This window comes from Phascolarctos cinereus, unplaced genomic scaffold (genome assembly GCF_003287225.1).
Source record: "Phascolarctos cinereus isolate Bilbo 61053 unplaced genomic scaffold, phaCin_HiC Scaffold_726;HRSCAF=1367, whole genome shotgun sequence".
NCBI classification, from domain to species: Eukaryota; Metazoa; Chordata; class Mammalia; order Diprotodontia; family Phascolarctidae; genus Phascolarctos; species Phascolarctos cinereus.
This window is the reverse complement of record NW_027556098.1, coordinates 3048974-3066260: the sequence shown is the minus strand read 5'-3', so window position 1 is coordinate 3066260 and position 17287 is coordinate 3048974. Positions and strand designations below refer to the sequence as shown.

The 17287-nt window shown below is 40.3% G+C and overlaps 1 protein-coding gene across 4 annotated transcripts in view; it reads left to right on the top strand.

Annotated features, from left to right (window-relative positions):
* The first annotated feature begins 67 nt into the window (after nucleotides 1-67).
* TXLNG (taxilin gamma) overlaps nucleotides 68-17287 on the top strand; it is a 57079-nt gene continuing 39859 nt past the window's right edge. Inside the window, exon 1 of one of the 4 annotated variants that reach the window (XR_002328382.2) lies at nucleotides 68-259. Coding sequence is in view for 2 of the 4 variants with exons in the window: in XM_021007411.2 (XP_020863070.1) it covers nucleotides 161-259 (99 nt within the window). In the remaining 2 variants the exon portion in view is untranslated. Of the gene's footprint in view, nucleotides 260-980; nucleotides 1127-17287 lie in introns of those variants that run through there. The other 3 variants (XM_021007411.2, XM_021007408.2, XM_021007413.2) reach the window with 3 other exon arrangements.

Below are 17287 nucleotides of genomic sequence, written 5' to 3'. Positions count from 1 at the left end.
CCACTCCGCTCCCGCCCCCGGGAGGGAACCTCCTCCGGTCACGTGGTGAGGCGAGGGGCCCCGCGATTGGCTGCCCGGGAGGCGGGGGCAGGGCACACGGCGCTGCGTGGTTCCCGTGGCCCCCCTCTCCGACCGCTTGTTTGGCTGCTACCGTCACCTCATGGCGACGCGAGTAGAAGGGGTAGCGCGGGGAAGAGGCGGCGGCGAAGAGGCTACAGAGCCGGGACGGGGCGGCCGGAGGCGCAGTCCGCGGCAGAAGGTGAGCCCCGAGGTAACCCTAGTCCCTGCCGTGCGGGAGGGCACTCGGCTGCCTTGCCCGGGCCTCCTCGTCTTTCCCGGTCCGCTCTAGCCTCGAGGACCTGCCAGTCCGGTTCCCTTTTTGGGGATGGGGGGGAGGGAGGGAAGAACAGGAGGACTGTGGTTGGGGGATTGCCGGGAAGGGGGGGGCTGGCCAGGAGGACGACGACGTCGACGACCCCGGGCGGTTGGTGTTTTCGGGGCGCGCGTCAGGGAGAGGCGAACGCGCAGAAAGGGGGCGCGCGCAGGAGGGGGACGAGAATGGGGTGCACGAGCCAGGCTGGGGGGGGGTCGGGAAGTCTCCGGCGCGGGCAGGTGGGACACGTGGTGCCGTCCGTCCCTCCCCCCGCCCCCCATCGGCTGCCTGCAGCGTCGGAGGACCGAGCCGGCTAACGGTCTCTCCGCTCCGCTCCGCCCCGTCCCCCTTCCCGGTTCGAAGTGCGCTTTTGCGGGGTGTTCTCCGCGCCGCGGCGCGCCGGAGGCTATTGCGCAGTAAGATTAGCGCGAGGGGAGTCGTCGGAGCTGCGCGTTCTCGCCCCTCTTTGGCCAGGGAGGCCGTGGCTGCGCGCGGGATGGGGGGGGTCGGGGAGGGGGGCGCTGCGTATGGGCCGGCCTCGGGAGGGTGCGGGGGTGCTGATGCGGTTGGCGCCGAGCGAGCTCTCCTCGCCGGTCCCCTCCACGTGCTGGGGCCGGCCCCGGCTGCTCCTTTCACTTCTCCCACTGGCTGTCGGGTTGCGGTTGGAGTTTAAAGTAAAGAAAAGAGTACTTGACATCATCTGGATTCTTTTTTCTCCCACACTTTCAAAAAGAAGATGCTCCCTTAGGAAACGTAAGTACCCACTGCCCTTGTGAAGAGGGGGACTGAATTCAGCTCCCCCCCCAGTAAAAAACCCACTAACTAACCAATCAACCTGTTTTACGATTTACTTGAAGGCAGTCTACAAGTTGCCCCAAATACCTTTTCATACTACGGAACTAAGGGCAGACCATCTTCATGCGGGCCACTAGTTTGTTGCGGAATTGTCTAAGAAATAGGTAACATATTCCTTTCAGAGGTGAGAGGAAGAAAGTCTAGAAATGCAGATACGGATTGTCTATATCTCTTTACTGAGTAAAATGTTTTCGGTTTAATTATTTCAAGACTGTATTGATTGGGGCGACATTGATTTTTTGGGGCTGTATGGTTTGTTTTAATTGTGCTTTTAAATAATGTTCATTAATCCTGTATAAAATTACTGTGGAACTTTTTTGTAAACCTCTGAAAATGATGTTTCCATCTACTAGGCAAAGTTTTAAGACAAATGAGATTTGGGAGTTTTCCTCTAAGTTCTGTGTTTCCCCTAATCTTATTTCTCAGATGCCTTTTTCTTTATCTTTCAAAAATGAACTGTAAAAAGAACTAAAACTCCTAAGGACTGCATGTACTCTGGTGATAGAACTGTGTCCTCACTTTCATGGACACATGGTGGGGGAGGAGCAGTTGAGAGGTTGGGGAAAGACGAAACTTGTAGCCAACTTGATTTTAAGGGAAGGAGGGAGGAGCAAACAGGACACCGGAACCAATTTTATTTTTTGTTCTTTTAATATGGACCCTCATTCACGTTTACATAATGAGCATTTGAGCTGTTATGAACGCAGTTGAAGGCTGCGTGATACGACCACCTGACTTCAAATCTCATGTCTAACATGGGCAAGTATTTAATCGATGATGGGGGAAGGGTCGGGAATTCTAAGTCTCTGGCAGGTGAGATCTGTGGTGCGGACCCCCACACACTCCCACTGCTTTCTCCAAGGGTTGTTGTGAAGATCAAGTGAGATGTGTATAAAGGCTTTGCAAAACTTAAGGCACTGTATAAATGTCAACTGTTATTAATAGGAACAATGGTTAAGCAACTGATTATTATCGCATTGGACAGTGAACTGGAAAAACAAGCCAGTTAACACTTTAGAACTTTGCCTTTCCATCTGCCTTTCTTTTGATTTCTGTGTTTGATTTTTCTCACTCCCCTTCTTTATTCCCTTCCTCACCATCCCCCTTATCATGATAATGAAATTATTTTTGTTTGTAAGCGCTTCACTCTTTTGTTATTCCTTTTGGGCAAAGTGCTCTTATTTATTTTTAGTTTTCAACATTAACTTTTATAAGATTTTGAGTTCTAAATTTTCTCCCCTAAGACGTCAATGCAATATGATATAGGCTATACATGTACAATCATATTGAACATATTTCTGCATTAATCATGTTGTGAAAGAAGAATCAGAACCAAAAGGAAACTTCTCATGATGAGAAAGAAAAAAAAAAGAGATGCTTTGGTCTGCATTCAGACTGGATGTGGATAGCATTTTCCATCAAGAGACTTTTGGAGAAGTCTTAGATCCTTGCATTGCTGAGAAAGTCTAAGTCTGTCAAAGTTGTTCATCTGCACAGTGTTGCTCTTACTTGTACAATGTTCTTCTGGTTCTGCTCACTTTACTCAGCCTCAGTTCATGTAAGTCCAGGTTTTTCTGAAATCTGCCTGCTCATCATTCCTTATGGAACAGTAGTATTCCATTACATTCATATACCACAACTTGTTCAGCCATTCCCCAATTGTTGGGCATCTCCTCAATTTCCAATTCTTGGCCACCACAAAAAGAGTTGCTATAAATATATTTGTATATGTGGGTCCTTTTCCCTTTTTTATGGTCTCTGTGGGATACAGACCTAGAAGTGGTATTGCTGGGTCAAAGGATATGCAGTTTTATAGTCCTTTGGGCATAGTAACGAAATTATTTTGAAGTAAGAGTAAATATGTGTTTTTAAAAAATTTATTCAGCGAAGTGGATAGAGCACCGGCCCTGGATTCAGGAGGACCTGAGTTCAAATCCAACCTCAGACACGTAACACTTACTAGCTGTATGACCCTGGGCAAGTCACTTAACCCCACTGCCTAGCCAAAAAAAAAATTTATTCAGGTGAATGTTTTTTGTTTTCTTATATAACTAAACTATTTCCTTGTGGACCTTTATTTTGTATATGTTCTTTTTATGTAGGTCTGTGCTCTCTAGAAAAGGAGGTGGAGGAGCAACTTGACAATCTTTGTACCGTAATTTTCTTCATGGGGAAATAAGGACACTGTTTAACTCTTGATGAATATGAAAAAAAAGAAAAGCTTGAGTATTTTAAAAAATGTTTAAAGAAATGTCCCTTTATGTACCTATTTGGAGAGATGGACACAGCCAGAACTTCTAGTTTTCACTATGTTTTAGTCCTGTGATTTCATTGGTGTAAAGGAACCTATGGTAAGGAACTTAATCTACAAGTATATATTCGGCACCTTTTCTGCAACTTGGTCTTAGTTGCACTGGAACACTGAGAGTTTGAGGTCTTCTTAACTTGTTTTGTTTTTTTGTTTTTTTTGTTTTTGGTTTTTTTTGGTAGGCAATGGGGTTAAGTGACTTGCCCAGGGTCATACAGCTAGTAAGTGTTACGTGTCTGAGGTTGGATTTGAACTCAGGTCCTCCTGAATCCAGGGCCGGTGCTCTATCCACTGCGCCACCTAGCTGCCCCACTTTCAGATTTCTTTGGTTGCTGTAGTATTCCATAAATAACATGCAAAACAACTATCTCAAAGATAAATGGCCATGTTATCTTTTAGAATGAAAAAAGCTGTTTGCTTTCAAGGGTCTTGTTTTTCAAGGAATTGGCCAGAAGGGGAGGATCTAGAGCTTTCCAGGATATCAAGTTCATTCTTAATTGTGAGTATTAGAATGCCTCTTGGTCCTTTGAATTGACCTGACTTTATGAAGCAGACTTTATTTTTATCATCTATTAATGGCACTTTAAAAGAAATTTAGTGGTTTAATAATTCATTGAATACACTTAGGAACACTTTGGAGGAGTTTTACTTTTTGGAATATGGACATGACTGTTAACTACAGTTTGAGAGGTTTAGCGTATACAATGTTAGGTTATTGGACAATTATTGGCAAAGATGTTAGGTTGTATGGTAGGTTTTCTTGGCTAGTAAGTTGTACTGTGAAGTTTAATTTTATTTTTGAAGACTTAATTTTTTAAAGGTTATATGCAGATAACTTTTTTTAAAAAAAGATCAGGAAGCTGGAGACAAAACTTAGGAGAGATACTACAGCTGTTTTAAGTGTTTGTATGAAGGTATTTTTTTATTTTAAATTAAATATGAAAAAAGGAATCAGACTCCCGTAGCCCCTGAGGGCAGAGTTAGGAGGAATGGGTAGAATAAGCAAGGAGATTAATTAGGAGGATTATGGAATAGTGCAGGTAAGGTGATGAAAGCCTGAAATAGGTTCATGGCAGTATTAGTGGACAAAAAGGGACAAATGTGAGAGAGATTGTGTAAGCAGAGGAAACTAATGGGAATGGGGGAAATTTGAGGAAGAAGGAAGGACTAAGGATGATAATTAATCAAAGAATGATGATAGTTTTAACATAGAAGGGAAATTTTCTAGGAAGGATAAATTTGTGAGGGAAGATAATTTTTTAAAGTATGCTGAATTTGAGATTCTACAGGACATCCAGATGATATCCAGCAAACAGTGATGTGGAATAGAGTTTAACAAGAGAGTCTAGGTGTCTAGGACAGAACCTTAAAGGATATGAATGGTTAATAGGGTTTACTGATAAACATCATTGGGTTGGGGGAGATGGTCAGGGTCAAGGTATAATAAAGGTCAAGAAAGGACTTAAGGACAGGAAAAAAAGGCTGTGGGACTTGGCAACTTAGAATTAGTTACTTTTCAGAAAGAAATTCATTCAAGTGGTGATGTGAGAAAAAATCAAAATGAAAGTAGTTGAGAAGTAAATGGGAAGTCTTGTTGAAAGTAGAGACCCAAGGCATTGATTTATTTAGGACTGTCATGTGAAGGGTGGAGAATAAAAGGACAGTAGCCTGAGGTCAAGTGCAAGTATTTTTAAGGATTAGGGAAATCTGGCCATATTTGTATGGCGCATTGAAAGAGCCTGTATGTAAAGAGAAGATTGTAAGCGAGAGAGACTCGGGTAACAAACACTATCTTGCAGGAGTCAGAATGGCTTCAATGTCTTAAGAGTTGGCCTTGGTAAGAAGGGCCACCACTTTATTTGTGGCTAAGTGGAGGATGATGTAGAGGGGTTTTGAGGTCTAAATAGAGAAGAGGGAACTCATGAGAAGGATATCTTTTTCAGTAAAAGTAGAAGTGTGGTCTTTTTGAGAAAAGTTTGGAATAGCCATTAAAGAGAGTTTGAGTCAATCATGGAAGAATAAAAAGACTGCAGCAGCAAGTGAATAGATGCAGAGGAGGTGGACAGTGGAGGGAATGAACCAGGGTTGGAATTTGGTAAAGAAAGCCAATTGCAAGGGATTTGAGGGTAGAGTATAGTAAATAATTGAACTAGCTAATTAAAGGGTTAAAGGAGAATTTAGGTGAGGTCAGGGAGGGGTAGAGTAGAAGTGGAGACCTAAGTAAAAACCTAAAATAGGTTTGAGTGTGAGGCAGAGAGGGAGAGATGAAATAAACTGATCAGGGGAATTTCAGAATTCTTGATCATGAAGATAGAAAGGTTTTGAGCAACCTTGTGATCAAGGTTATCGCTGAGATGCAATGAAGTTAGAGGTCATAGAAGTTGATGAGGCAGTGAGGGTGGGGGTTCAAGCTTTAGAGGAAGACCTTGAGAAAGGAGAGAATGACCCAGTGGCCTGTAGATGACTTTCAAGGCTGGATGGGATGATATAAGCATATTAAGAAAGGTTGAGTGACAGCAACAGGGTGGAGTCTGGAAATGGATTATGTATATTCTTTCTCCTTTTCCAGTATGTGTTGGGGGAAGAAGTGCATGTGAAATGGTGTATTGAGTATTAGCCTGGCATGTAGTGTTTCAGTAGGAGGAAGATCTAGCCAGGATTCAATGAGTGAAGAAGAAGGAGAATTTGTAAAGGTTCTAGGGTCACAGAACAGGGGCTCAGAAGAGGTAGGGGCTAAGGTAAATGGAGATGAGATGGGGAAAGGGAGTGATGGGAAGCAGAGAAAGGGGATTTTTGCATAGACAGTCAGGGACTCTGAATCACCAGGACTGAGAGGAGATAATTGGAATTTGATAAGCATAGGGTCTCACGCTTAAGGGATGCTATCAGTTCTCTTTCAAACACTGGGGATTTTGAAAAGATATATTTTTGCCCAATATTATGAAAATGTGCATCACAGCTATGTTTTTTAAAAATGCCTCTGAGAAGTAGTGAGTTCCTTTCCAGAGGCTGGACCAATTATTTTTGAACAGCCATTCAAATGGGGTTTTTCCTAGTTATTTCTGAGGTTTTTTGAAATTATTATATTCTAATGTTGAGATTTTTGAGTACTTTTTTTTCTGAAATTCATATTTTTTTTCTGATCATCTGTTTTGGCACAGGTGTTTATGATACTTTCTTGGGGTGGAGGAGGGAAAGAATTTAGTCTAAAATGATCTGGCTGTCTTTTGGTAGTCTTCATTATACAAATATACTTTGTTGCTATTTACCCCCCCCCCCTTTTTTATCATCAGGCTCAAAGTGGTGGAAGTGTTGAGAAGAATTGATGTCAGGAATACTGAGTTTATAGTCATGAGATCTGGATTTGATTGGTGGTTCTGCCGCTTGTTGACAGAACAGTCTCTCAGTACGAGTTTCCTTAACTGTAAAAATGAAGGAATTGGACTAGATCAGGAGTTTTTAACTTTTTTGTGTTACTGGATCCCTGTGGCAGTCTAATTGTCTTCTCTGACTTTTTAAATAATGGAAGGAAATGGTAAATTTCAGTTAGAGGTTAGTGGAAATAAAAATGTAATTTTTTTTTACTCCAGGTAAGTTTATGGACCTCCTTGAAATCTTTCCTTGGACCCTTTTAGATATCCATCTACCTTAGGTTAAAAACCCCTGTACTTGATATGCAGACAGGACTTAAGAAAGACTTATGTGAACTGATGCTGAGTGAACTGAGCAGAACCAGGAGAACATTGTACACAGTAACAGCCACATTGTGTGATGACTAATTTTGGTAGGCTTATCTCTTCTTAGCAATGCACGAATCTAAGACAACTCCGAAAGACTCATGATGGAAAATGCTGTGTATACCCAGAAAAAGAACTATGGAGTCTGAATGCAGATTGAAACATATTATTTGTGTACTCTCTCCTTTTTTTCTTTTTAATTCTTTCTCGTGGTTCCTTCCATTGGTTCTAATTCTTTACAACATGACTAACGTGAAAACAGGTTTATTATGAATGTATATGTAGAGCCTATATCAATTTACATGCTGTCTTGGGGTAAAAGGGAGGGGGGAGGCATGGGTAAAAAATTTGAAACTTAAAGTGTTATGGAAATGAATGTTGAAAACTAAAACTTAAAAGAGAATGAAAAAAATTAATGCCTCAAAAATCTGCAAAGACTACAGATTGGGGCTTGATTTATTGTTTTGTTGGTAGTAGAGAAAATATTAATAATGCAAATTAAATTTAAAAGTTAAAAATAAACAAAAAAACCCCTGAAACCCTGGACTTACATGACCGCGAGGTCTCTTCAAAGCGAAAATATCAATTTTTTTTTGGTTGGGGAAGGGGGTAGAGATGAGGCAGAGGGGAACTTTTCAATTCCCTTTTTCTCTTCATTTCGAGGCTTTTATCTCAGCATGACAGAGTAATGAGAGATTCTTTTTGCAGCAAAAGTGTAATTTAGCTCAATCCCCAAACTCAGAACTGCTAACTTACTTCTAGGCTCCTCTAGGAGGCCTTTCCTATTTTCTAACCTCTCCCCTCAGACCCTCAACCTTTGCTACATTGTATTAATACTTCTATTTACTTATATTTTATGCAGTTGTGGAGATAGGGAGGGAGGTGGCTCTTTGACAGCAGAGAGGGACTGTTTTTGTTTTTGCCTTTGTATCTTGTGTAGGTCTACTCAGTTCATTTCAATTAACATTTATTGAATGCCTACTATGTGCCCAGCATCGTACTAAGTGTTAGGGATACAAAAGAGGCAAAAGACATTCCCTGCCCTCAAGAAGCTTACAAACTAATGGAGAAAACAACATACAAATACTATATATACACAAAGCAAGCGATATACAGGATAAATAGGAAATAATTAACTGAGAGAAGGCATTGGAATTAAGAGGGTTTAGGGAAGATTTCCTGTGAGAGTTGGAATTTTAGTTGGGACTTGAAGGCGAGGGAGGTCACTATTTGGGGGGGGGGAGCATTTCAGGCATGGAAGACAGAAAATGTCTGGGACCAAGAAATGGAGTGTCTTGTTCCTGGAACAGCTAGGAGGCCAGTGTCAATGGATTGAGAAGGAAATGTGTTGAGGAGTGAGGTGTGAGAGAACTGGAAAGGTAGGAGGGAGGCTAGATTATCAGGGGCTCTGAATACCAAACAGCATTTTACTCCTGGAGGCAAAAGGAAGCCACAGGAGGGTTTTTTTTTCAATTTTTTCTCAACATTCACTTTTATAAGATTTTGAGTTCCAGATTTTTGTGTCCTTCCCCAAGACAGCAAGCAATCAGCTGTGCATGTACAATCATATTAAACATTTCCACATTAGTAATGTTGTGAAAGAAGAATTGGAACAAAAGGGGAAAACCACAAAAAAGAAAAAAACCCAGAAAATAATATGTTTCAATTTTCATTCAGATTCCATAGTTCCTTTTTTGGCTGTGGATAGCGGTTTTTCATCATGAGTCTTTTGTAATTTTCTTAGATCATTGTACTGCTGAGAAGAGCTAAGTCTATCAAAGTTGATCATACAACAGTGTTGCTTTTACTGTGTACGGTATTGTCCTGGTTCTTCTCACTTCACTCAGCATCATCTCATCTAAGTTTTTCTAGGTTTTTCTGAAATCTGTCTGCTTGTCATTTCTTATGGAACAATAGTGTTCCATTACATTCATACACCATAACTTGTTCAGCCATTCCTCAATTGATGGGCATCCTCTCAATTTCCAAATCTTTGCTACCACAAAAAGAGCTGCTATAAATATTTTTGTACATGTGGATCTTTTTTCTATTTTTGTGATCTCTTTAGTATATAGAGCTAGTAGTGGTATTCTGGATCAACAGTTTTATAGCCCTTTGGGCATAGTTCCAAATTGTTCTCCAGAAAGGTTGAATCAGTTCACAACTCCACCAACAATGTTTGGACTTGGATTTTAGGAAAATCACTTTAGTGACTGAAGGGAGACTGGACTGGAGTGGGGAAAGACTTGAGGCTATTGCTTTGATTGAGGTGTGAGCTTACGAGGGCCTGGCATGCACTAGAGTGGTGGCCACGTCAGGAGAGAAGGGGGTGTATTCCAAAGATGTTGCAAAGGTGATATCCACGGGCCTTGGCAGTAGCTTGGATATAAGGGGTGAGAGATAGTAAGGAATCCAGAATGCATCTTGGATTGTGAGCCTGAAGGACTGGGAGGATAGTGTTGCCCTCTACAGTAATAGTGAAGGTGGAAGGGGAGGAGGTTTAGGAGGAAAGATGAGTTCTATTGGGACATGTCTCCTGGACATCCAGTTCTAGGTGTCTGAAAGGCATTAGGAGATGAGAGATTGGGACTGGAGATGTATATTTGAGAATCATGAAGATGCTAATTAAATTCTTGGGAGCTAATGAGATGTCTTTTTTTTTTTAACACCAGCCCTTCCACCATTGTAATCTGAGCTAGAAACACATTTTCTTTAATAATAAATTTTGATATCAAGAGTGCTTTCTCAAGCCGTGTTTTTAAATTGTCATTTGCATTGTGTTTTTAGTACATGTCTGAGATGTTAGAATCCAGATATACACAAGATAAATTGGGAATGATTTGTTTTATGAAAGGATTCATATAGGATTCTTTAAAATAGCAAGTTCTCAAGTTCATTGGTACATAGGAACAAATGATACAATTTATACACTACTTTTCAGGAATGTTTGTTTTGTAGAGTGATGGGGAATACTTGAGTAATCTATAATTTCATTTTACCCCCCCCCCCCTTTTTTTAGGCAGTTGGGGTTATGTGACTTGCCCAGGGTCACACAGCTAGTAAGTGTCAAGTGTTTGGTCGGAGGTCGAATTTGAACTCAGGTCCTCCTGACTTCAGGGCTGGTGCTCTATCCACTGTGCCATCTACCTGCCCCGGGTAATTTAATTTCTGTGGGTACTTGCATCATTTCAGCTTGTGACCTCCTCTGTCTGCCCTGTTTATAATATAAATTATATAAAGAAGGAATCCCTAAGTTTAAGGTCATGGCTCTATTGGAAAAGTTTCATTTATGAACTGATTCTTAGGAAGGTGGTAGCCCCCCAACAGGGGCCTGACTTAGAGCAGTTCTGTGCCCTGATAGTGGCTATCTTTGATTTAGTTGAGTATGTTCTTGAAAGAGACACAGTTCTCTGTGGGACCTAGGCCTTTTAACTTGGTGTAGGACCTGCCAGAGCTTGTCCTCTTTTAATCTTTTAGGTGGCCAGGTTCACCTCTATGAGAAGATGGCATAAAAATAGGATGTTAGTGAAAGAGAGATGCCTACAAGTAAGACTCCATTTTCAAAGTCTACTTGTAATATTTGGCTTTGGGGCCAAATTCTTAGGGTTAGAGGTGATTTATTAAGTTAGATTAGTGTCAAAAAGAGGTTCCTACCCTCAAAAGTGAGAATCTTCCTTTTCTCTTTAATCTCTTTTTTTTCTAGCCAGAGGAAAAGTTTATTAGTGATAAAACATGTAGGCCAGGTGACGCCTGTAAGGACGAGCAGGCATGATTTTCTCTTTAAATCAGTTGGGCAGTAAATGCCTAAGAAATGGGAATTCAGGTGAAATTGTGGATGTGTTATTTTGAATTGTACGATATGGATAGTAACAGTCTGTTAATGGATTTTGGGGGGGGCCTTTTTTTTCCTGAGATTTCATTTTTTGTACATTGATCAAGAGAAGTTAACTTTCAGAGAAACATCTTTCAACATGTTCAAATATTCATAATTTAATAAAAACAGTGGAAGTTATAATTAAATTTCCCTACTTGATGGAGAAGTCTTTTAAACTTTAACAAATGTTGGTATATTTTCTCTCAAAACAGTTTTGTTTTGCTGCTCGTTGTGCTGTTACCGATTAGTAAAATTGCGGCCTTAGGATCTGTTAACGTACTGCTGTACATCTGAATTTTTTAGGTTTTTTAAAGTACCCCCAAATTGTCTCTTATCAGACCTTTTCTTCTGTTACTCTGAGTGCTCTTTACCAGATAAAACAAAAATTATGTTCCTTTAGTTTCATTTTAAGAGGGTTTTAGACACAAACTTTTTACCTCTCTGTCTCACATATTTTGTAGTTATTCTTTGTGTGTGAAGGTGCTTTGTTAAGAAGACTTTCTGATTATAAGCTAGGATTTCATGGGCTTTTCTATCTCCAAACAGTTTTTTAACTTTGCAGTTCAGAGGTCACTTTGAAGGGACAAAAGACTATTAATCTCTTACTCCAATATGTCTCTTGCCCTGGCAAAAAAACAAAACAAAAGCAAAAACTTAGGAAAACTTTATTGAACTTTTGTTATGGCTGTTTATTTAAAAATAATTTTGGGTTTTAAAAATACAGATTCACACCTGTAATAAATGGAAGGTACATTCTTGTTTGCTGGGGTGGGTACACTTGTTATTTGCATTTTGGAAGACTAGAGAATGAAAGCAACTCACCTGTGGTTTGGGGCCCTATTTTAACTTCTGTTTCTCTTTGAGGTTTGAGGGAAGGCTAGAGAGTTATGGGGAAGGTGCAAATTAGTATTTCTTTTTTTCTTCTATCTTATCTATCATTTTAGTAAAGGAACAGAGTAGAGTTTGGGAGCAGTATGGAAGTTCTCCTGATTATCTTTTGGTGTTTTCTGTTTTTGAACCCCTACTTCCAATAAACTTTGTCTTGTAACAAAAACCAATAAAGGAAAAATCAAATCATGTAGAGATGGTCACATTGGCTCTTATTATTATATACAACTGTTCCACTTCTTAATTGTCATTTCTTCATCTGACCATACCCTTCTATCATTCCATCTCTATCAATGCCTCAGTCCTTTGAAACTTATTTTTTGCCCTTATGAGGGCCTCTGAATCCTCCATCCCTCAGTACTTTTTCAGGCCATTACTCCTACTCTCGCTTTACCTTGCTTCCTTTCAAGTCAGATCTCTAGAGTTAGCCAGTTCAACTCCATGTTATCCTTTACTCAGATGCCTCAAGCCCTTGTCTTGCTGCTACTCACTCATCCCCTTGCCAAACTTCAGCCCTGAATTACTCTTACCATCTGCCTCCTACGTTTGCTGCTGAACAGAGAGAACTGGGGGAAATCGCTTAGTCTTGCTGACTTGTTCATTCTAAATTCATGCTATCCAACTCCAATTAAGTTCCCATTGCAGGAAAGCAACCCTTCTAAACTTTTAAACCTCTTTCCTCAGGTTTCCCACTCCTTTTTCTCTCAGCTGAGAACTTAACTTCTCTTTTTATTTTACTGGGGAAAAAAAAACAAGCCATTCAGTCACTCCTCACCTGGATTATTGCAATCTCTTGTCTTAATCCATTCTCTCAGACCATCCAGTGCACTGCTGCCAAAGTTATTTTCATTAAGTACAGATGTGGTCATGTAAAGCCCTTACTCCATTCCAGTGGCTCGCTATTGTCTCTAGGATAAAAGAGAAACTCTTCTAGTTTTTAAAGCCCTATTCAACCTTATACCAACATATTAAACCTTACTGAACATTACTCTTTTGCACTCTGCTGTCTTTCCAAACTGGCTGGACTGTCTCTTCTGGATTCCCATTTCGTTGCCACACTCCCAGCTCTAGTACTGGCTGTTTCCCATGCTTAAAATGTACTTGCTCTTCATTTCCACCTCATAGAATAAATCAATCAATAAACATTTAAGTGCTGGGCATACAAAGGGAAGCAAAAGATAACCCTGCCGTCAAGGAGTTTACTGTCTAATGAGGGGTATGTATGCTATGTACAGGATAAATAAATAAATATACAGAAATTAAGGGGGATTAGGGAAGGCTTTCTGTAGAAGGTGAGATTTTAATTGAGATTTAAAGGAAGTCAAGGAGGTCAGTAATATTCTGAACTGAGGAGAGGAGAGTGTTTCAGGCGTGTGAGACAACCAGAGAAAAATCCTGGAGCCAAGAGAAGGAGTGCTTTGTTCCTGGAACAGCCAGGAGGCCATTGTCATTGGCTTGAAGTGTGTGTGTTGGGGAGTAAGGTATGAGAAAACTGGAAAGGTAAGAGGGGGCTAGGTTATGTTAGGCTTTGGATGCCAGAGCATTTTGTATATGTTCTTGCAGGCAATAGGAAGCCTCTGGAGTTTGAGTAGGTGGAGTGACATGATTATACTTGCATTGTAAGAAAATCACCTTAGTGGCTGAATGGAAAATGGATTGGAGTGGGGAGAGACTTGAGGCAGACAGACCCTGCTTTTGAGGGATAGTGCTACATTCTACACGAAGCCTTTGTTAGCCTGTTACTACTCTTCCTTCCTTAATAACAATTTCTGTTTACAAGCATTTGTAATTTGGCCCCCCCCCAAAAAAAAAATGTAAAGCAAAACAGTAGAACTGTCCACCAAAACAAATTCCCACATTGGCCATATCTGAAAAGGTAAGTCTTTCTGCAGTCTAAATTCATCGTCTCTGGGCCCAGTGGTATGTTTTATCTTCTGTCTTTTGGCTTATCATTGCATTGATCAGAGTTCAAAAGTCTTTCAAAATTCTTTTCCTTTGTAATATTGTCATTGTATAAGTTGTTCTAGTTGTGCTCACTTCTCTCAGCCTCAGTTCGTAGAAGATGTCTTTAGTTTCCTCTGAAACTGTTTTGTAGTTTCTTATAGCACAAAACTATTCCATTACAATTATATTCTATACTTTGTTTAGCCATTCCCCAATAGGACACTCACTTAGTTTCCCATTTTTGGTTCTTTCAATTAGAGTTGCTATAAAGGTTTTTTTTAATATCTGAGTAACTATTTGCACTTAACTACTTTGTATTTATTTGAATTCATTCTTTTATATCATGTACATGTTTAATATGTCCTTGTTGTGTTCTTTAGGGCATAAGCCCCTTGGCAGATAGAAATTGTTTGATTCCTTTTATTTTATTTCTATCTCTAGTGCCTAGAATAGTGCCTGACACACTTAAATGCTTGTAGCTTGTTTTTGTATACAATATTCCTCATCCTTTGCCGCCAGGAAGAGATATGCTTGTTTTTGTCACTAAGTTGTTGCAGTCACGTATTCCTGTTTCTTTCTGAATCACTTCTGCTTCTGCCTTTACATTGTGTTCTTGCTTCTATAACTCCCATTTATTCAGCAAGCATGTATGCTAGACGTTAAGCAAGGTACTGTGGACACACACAAAATGAAACAATATCAGCTCCCAAAGAGGTTACATTCTATTGTATGGAAGTAAAATATATGCCAATTAATTTCCCATTTGGGAACTGGAGATTAGGATTGGGTGTTCCCAACCCTTTTCAATCTTGAATCCCTTATTTAACATGAAATAAATTCTAGAGTTTAACCATACACTTGCACATAAGAAAGAAAACACAGATTAATTTTTCTTCAAGGCTATGCCAGAATTTTGTTAATTTCATTGATTAGAAATCAGATAGGAATTTCTGGATAAATGTACTTACCAAATATTCTCAAAACCCCTTTGACAAGTTTCTCATGTCTCTAGGCAGTGTGTATAAAATATACCGGGTTAGGAATCCTTGCTCTAAGAGGTGACTAAATTGAGGGAACTTATCTTTGAGGGAAACGAGATACAGTGAGGTGGGAGTGCATTCAAGGCATGGAGATAGTGTGAGGAACATCAAGAATGCTGATTTGCCTGGAATAAAATGGAAATGGAGAAGAATGAACTTGGAAAGGCAGGTGGGACCAGATGATGAAGATCTTTAGAAGCCAAATAAGGAATTTGTGTTTTATCCTAGAGGAAAGGGAACCACTTGAGCTTTTTGAGGAGATGAGTGCTTTGGGAAATTTCATTTTGGCAGCTTTGTGGAGAATGATTGGAGGTTTAGGTTTGGAGACTGCAGTAGTCCAGGCAAAAACTTACAAGGCCCTGGACATGAGTGATGGCCTTGAGAATAGAGAGAAGGAAACATGAGTTATAATCAAGTAGAATCATCAAAACTTGGCCACTGATTGGATTTGAGGGAGGAATTGAAGATGACTTAGTAGCATCAAAACAGAATGCAGCCTCCTTAAGCTTTCTACAGCCACAACTTTGACAATTATCTATGTACAAATCTGGGATGCCTTATTTTCTTCCTCCTGCCACTGTCATAACCTCCTCAAAATCATTGCATTCCTCTAGATAACACCCTGCTATAAAAAAAAAAACCCAAAAAGCCTACTCACAGCTCACTTCCTCCTGGCTGCATTCATTTACTCGTCTTCATTCCCTAGCCCAGGGTGGAGAACCTGTGGCCTCGAAGCTCTCAAGTGTGGCGCTTTGACTGAAACCAAACTTTTGAATTTGTTCTCTGAAGTTTGGTTTCAGTCAGAGGGCCACGTTTGAGGACCTAGAGGGCTGGCCTTGAGGCTGCCTGCAGCCTTTGTCTTTGTACCTTTCAACATTCACGTCCTGTAATTTCATCTGTGTAGGTAGGTATCTCCTTTTGAAGTACTTCCTCTCTTTATGTAACTCTGTCTTCAGAGAGGTAACCAGGACACGGAGGTTATGTGTGACTTGCCTGGGGTCATATAGCCTAGTGTATATGTCCAAGGAGCCCTAAAACAGGTCATCCTGACTCTGAGGCTAGTTCTCTATCCACTAAACAATACTACCTCTCTGTCCTGTTTTTGCCATGCTATGAATGAGTATTTCTACATTGCCTTGTATATTTTTGTCTTTGGTGTTTCCCTGAAACTTTGTAATAAGGAGTACATTTTCTATTATGTTTTTGCAACAACACACCACCCCCAGTATTCGATTTATATAGTACATATTTCCTCTTTTGCTAGTTTTCATCTCTTAGAATTCATATGCATAGTTTTGTATTTATACAGTTAATGTGTATGTTGCAGAAATTATTTTTTCCCAGTCATAATCTATGTGAAGATCAAGTTAAAGTTTTATTGATGATTTTTCAGAATTGCTTTAGAAAATATTAAATAGGCTGGATGTGGTGTTGCATGTCAGTAGTCCTTGTTACTGAGGAATGAAGTTGAGGCTGGTGGATCATTTGAGCTCCATCCACAATTCTGAGCTGCAGTAGAGGTAAAGCTATCAGGTGTTTGCAGTCTGGAACCAAGGAAGGGGAGGGCCACGAGGCCTGTCTTAGAAATAGAATTAGCCAAAGCTTTCTTGCCAGTCCAAAGTTATGTTGGTTGCTTCACTTCTAGCTTGGCTGATACAGAGGGAGACAAAGTCCCCCCCCAAAAAAAAAAAGAATAGGAAATGTTACAAAACCAGTTCACTATGCCTTGTGCATTACATCCACAGTCATGATCTCCTTTCCTCCCACTTCTAATCTACTCTTCTCTCTGCATTAGGTCAGAAGAAGACACATTTGTGAGGAGTTTGAAGGGATAGAACTGAAGCCTGGGATTTGTTCCTAACTTTCAGCTCCTTCAGTGTCCAGGCAAGAAGAGCCAATGATGTTCTTAAGTTGTTTTTTTAACTTGTTTCTTTTATTAAAAATCTTCCTCAACTATTGCTTTGCAAACAACACTGCTCTGCTTAGAAACTTTTGAAGTTGCACGATTGTTTGTGTCATAAAGCCTAATAAACTCCTTATGCTCCCTTTAAAGTCACACCATGGTCTGACTTGTACTTTCTTTCTGTTGCCGCACAAATCCTCCACTCTAAAGTGGTATGCTCATTATTTCTGGAATACACAAGCATACATTTACTCCCCTCTACCTTTGTTAATGCCTTACTCTCATTGTAATGTTCCTTTCCCTATTGTCCTCAGTACTGATTCCATCTTTTAATAATATAGAAAAGAGTTATTCTTATTAATATC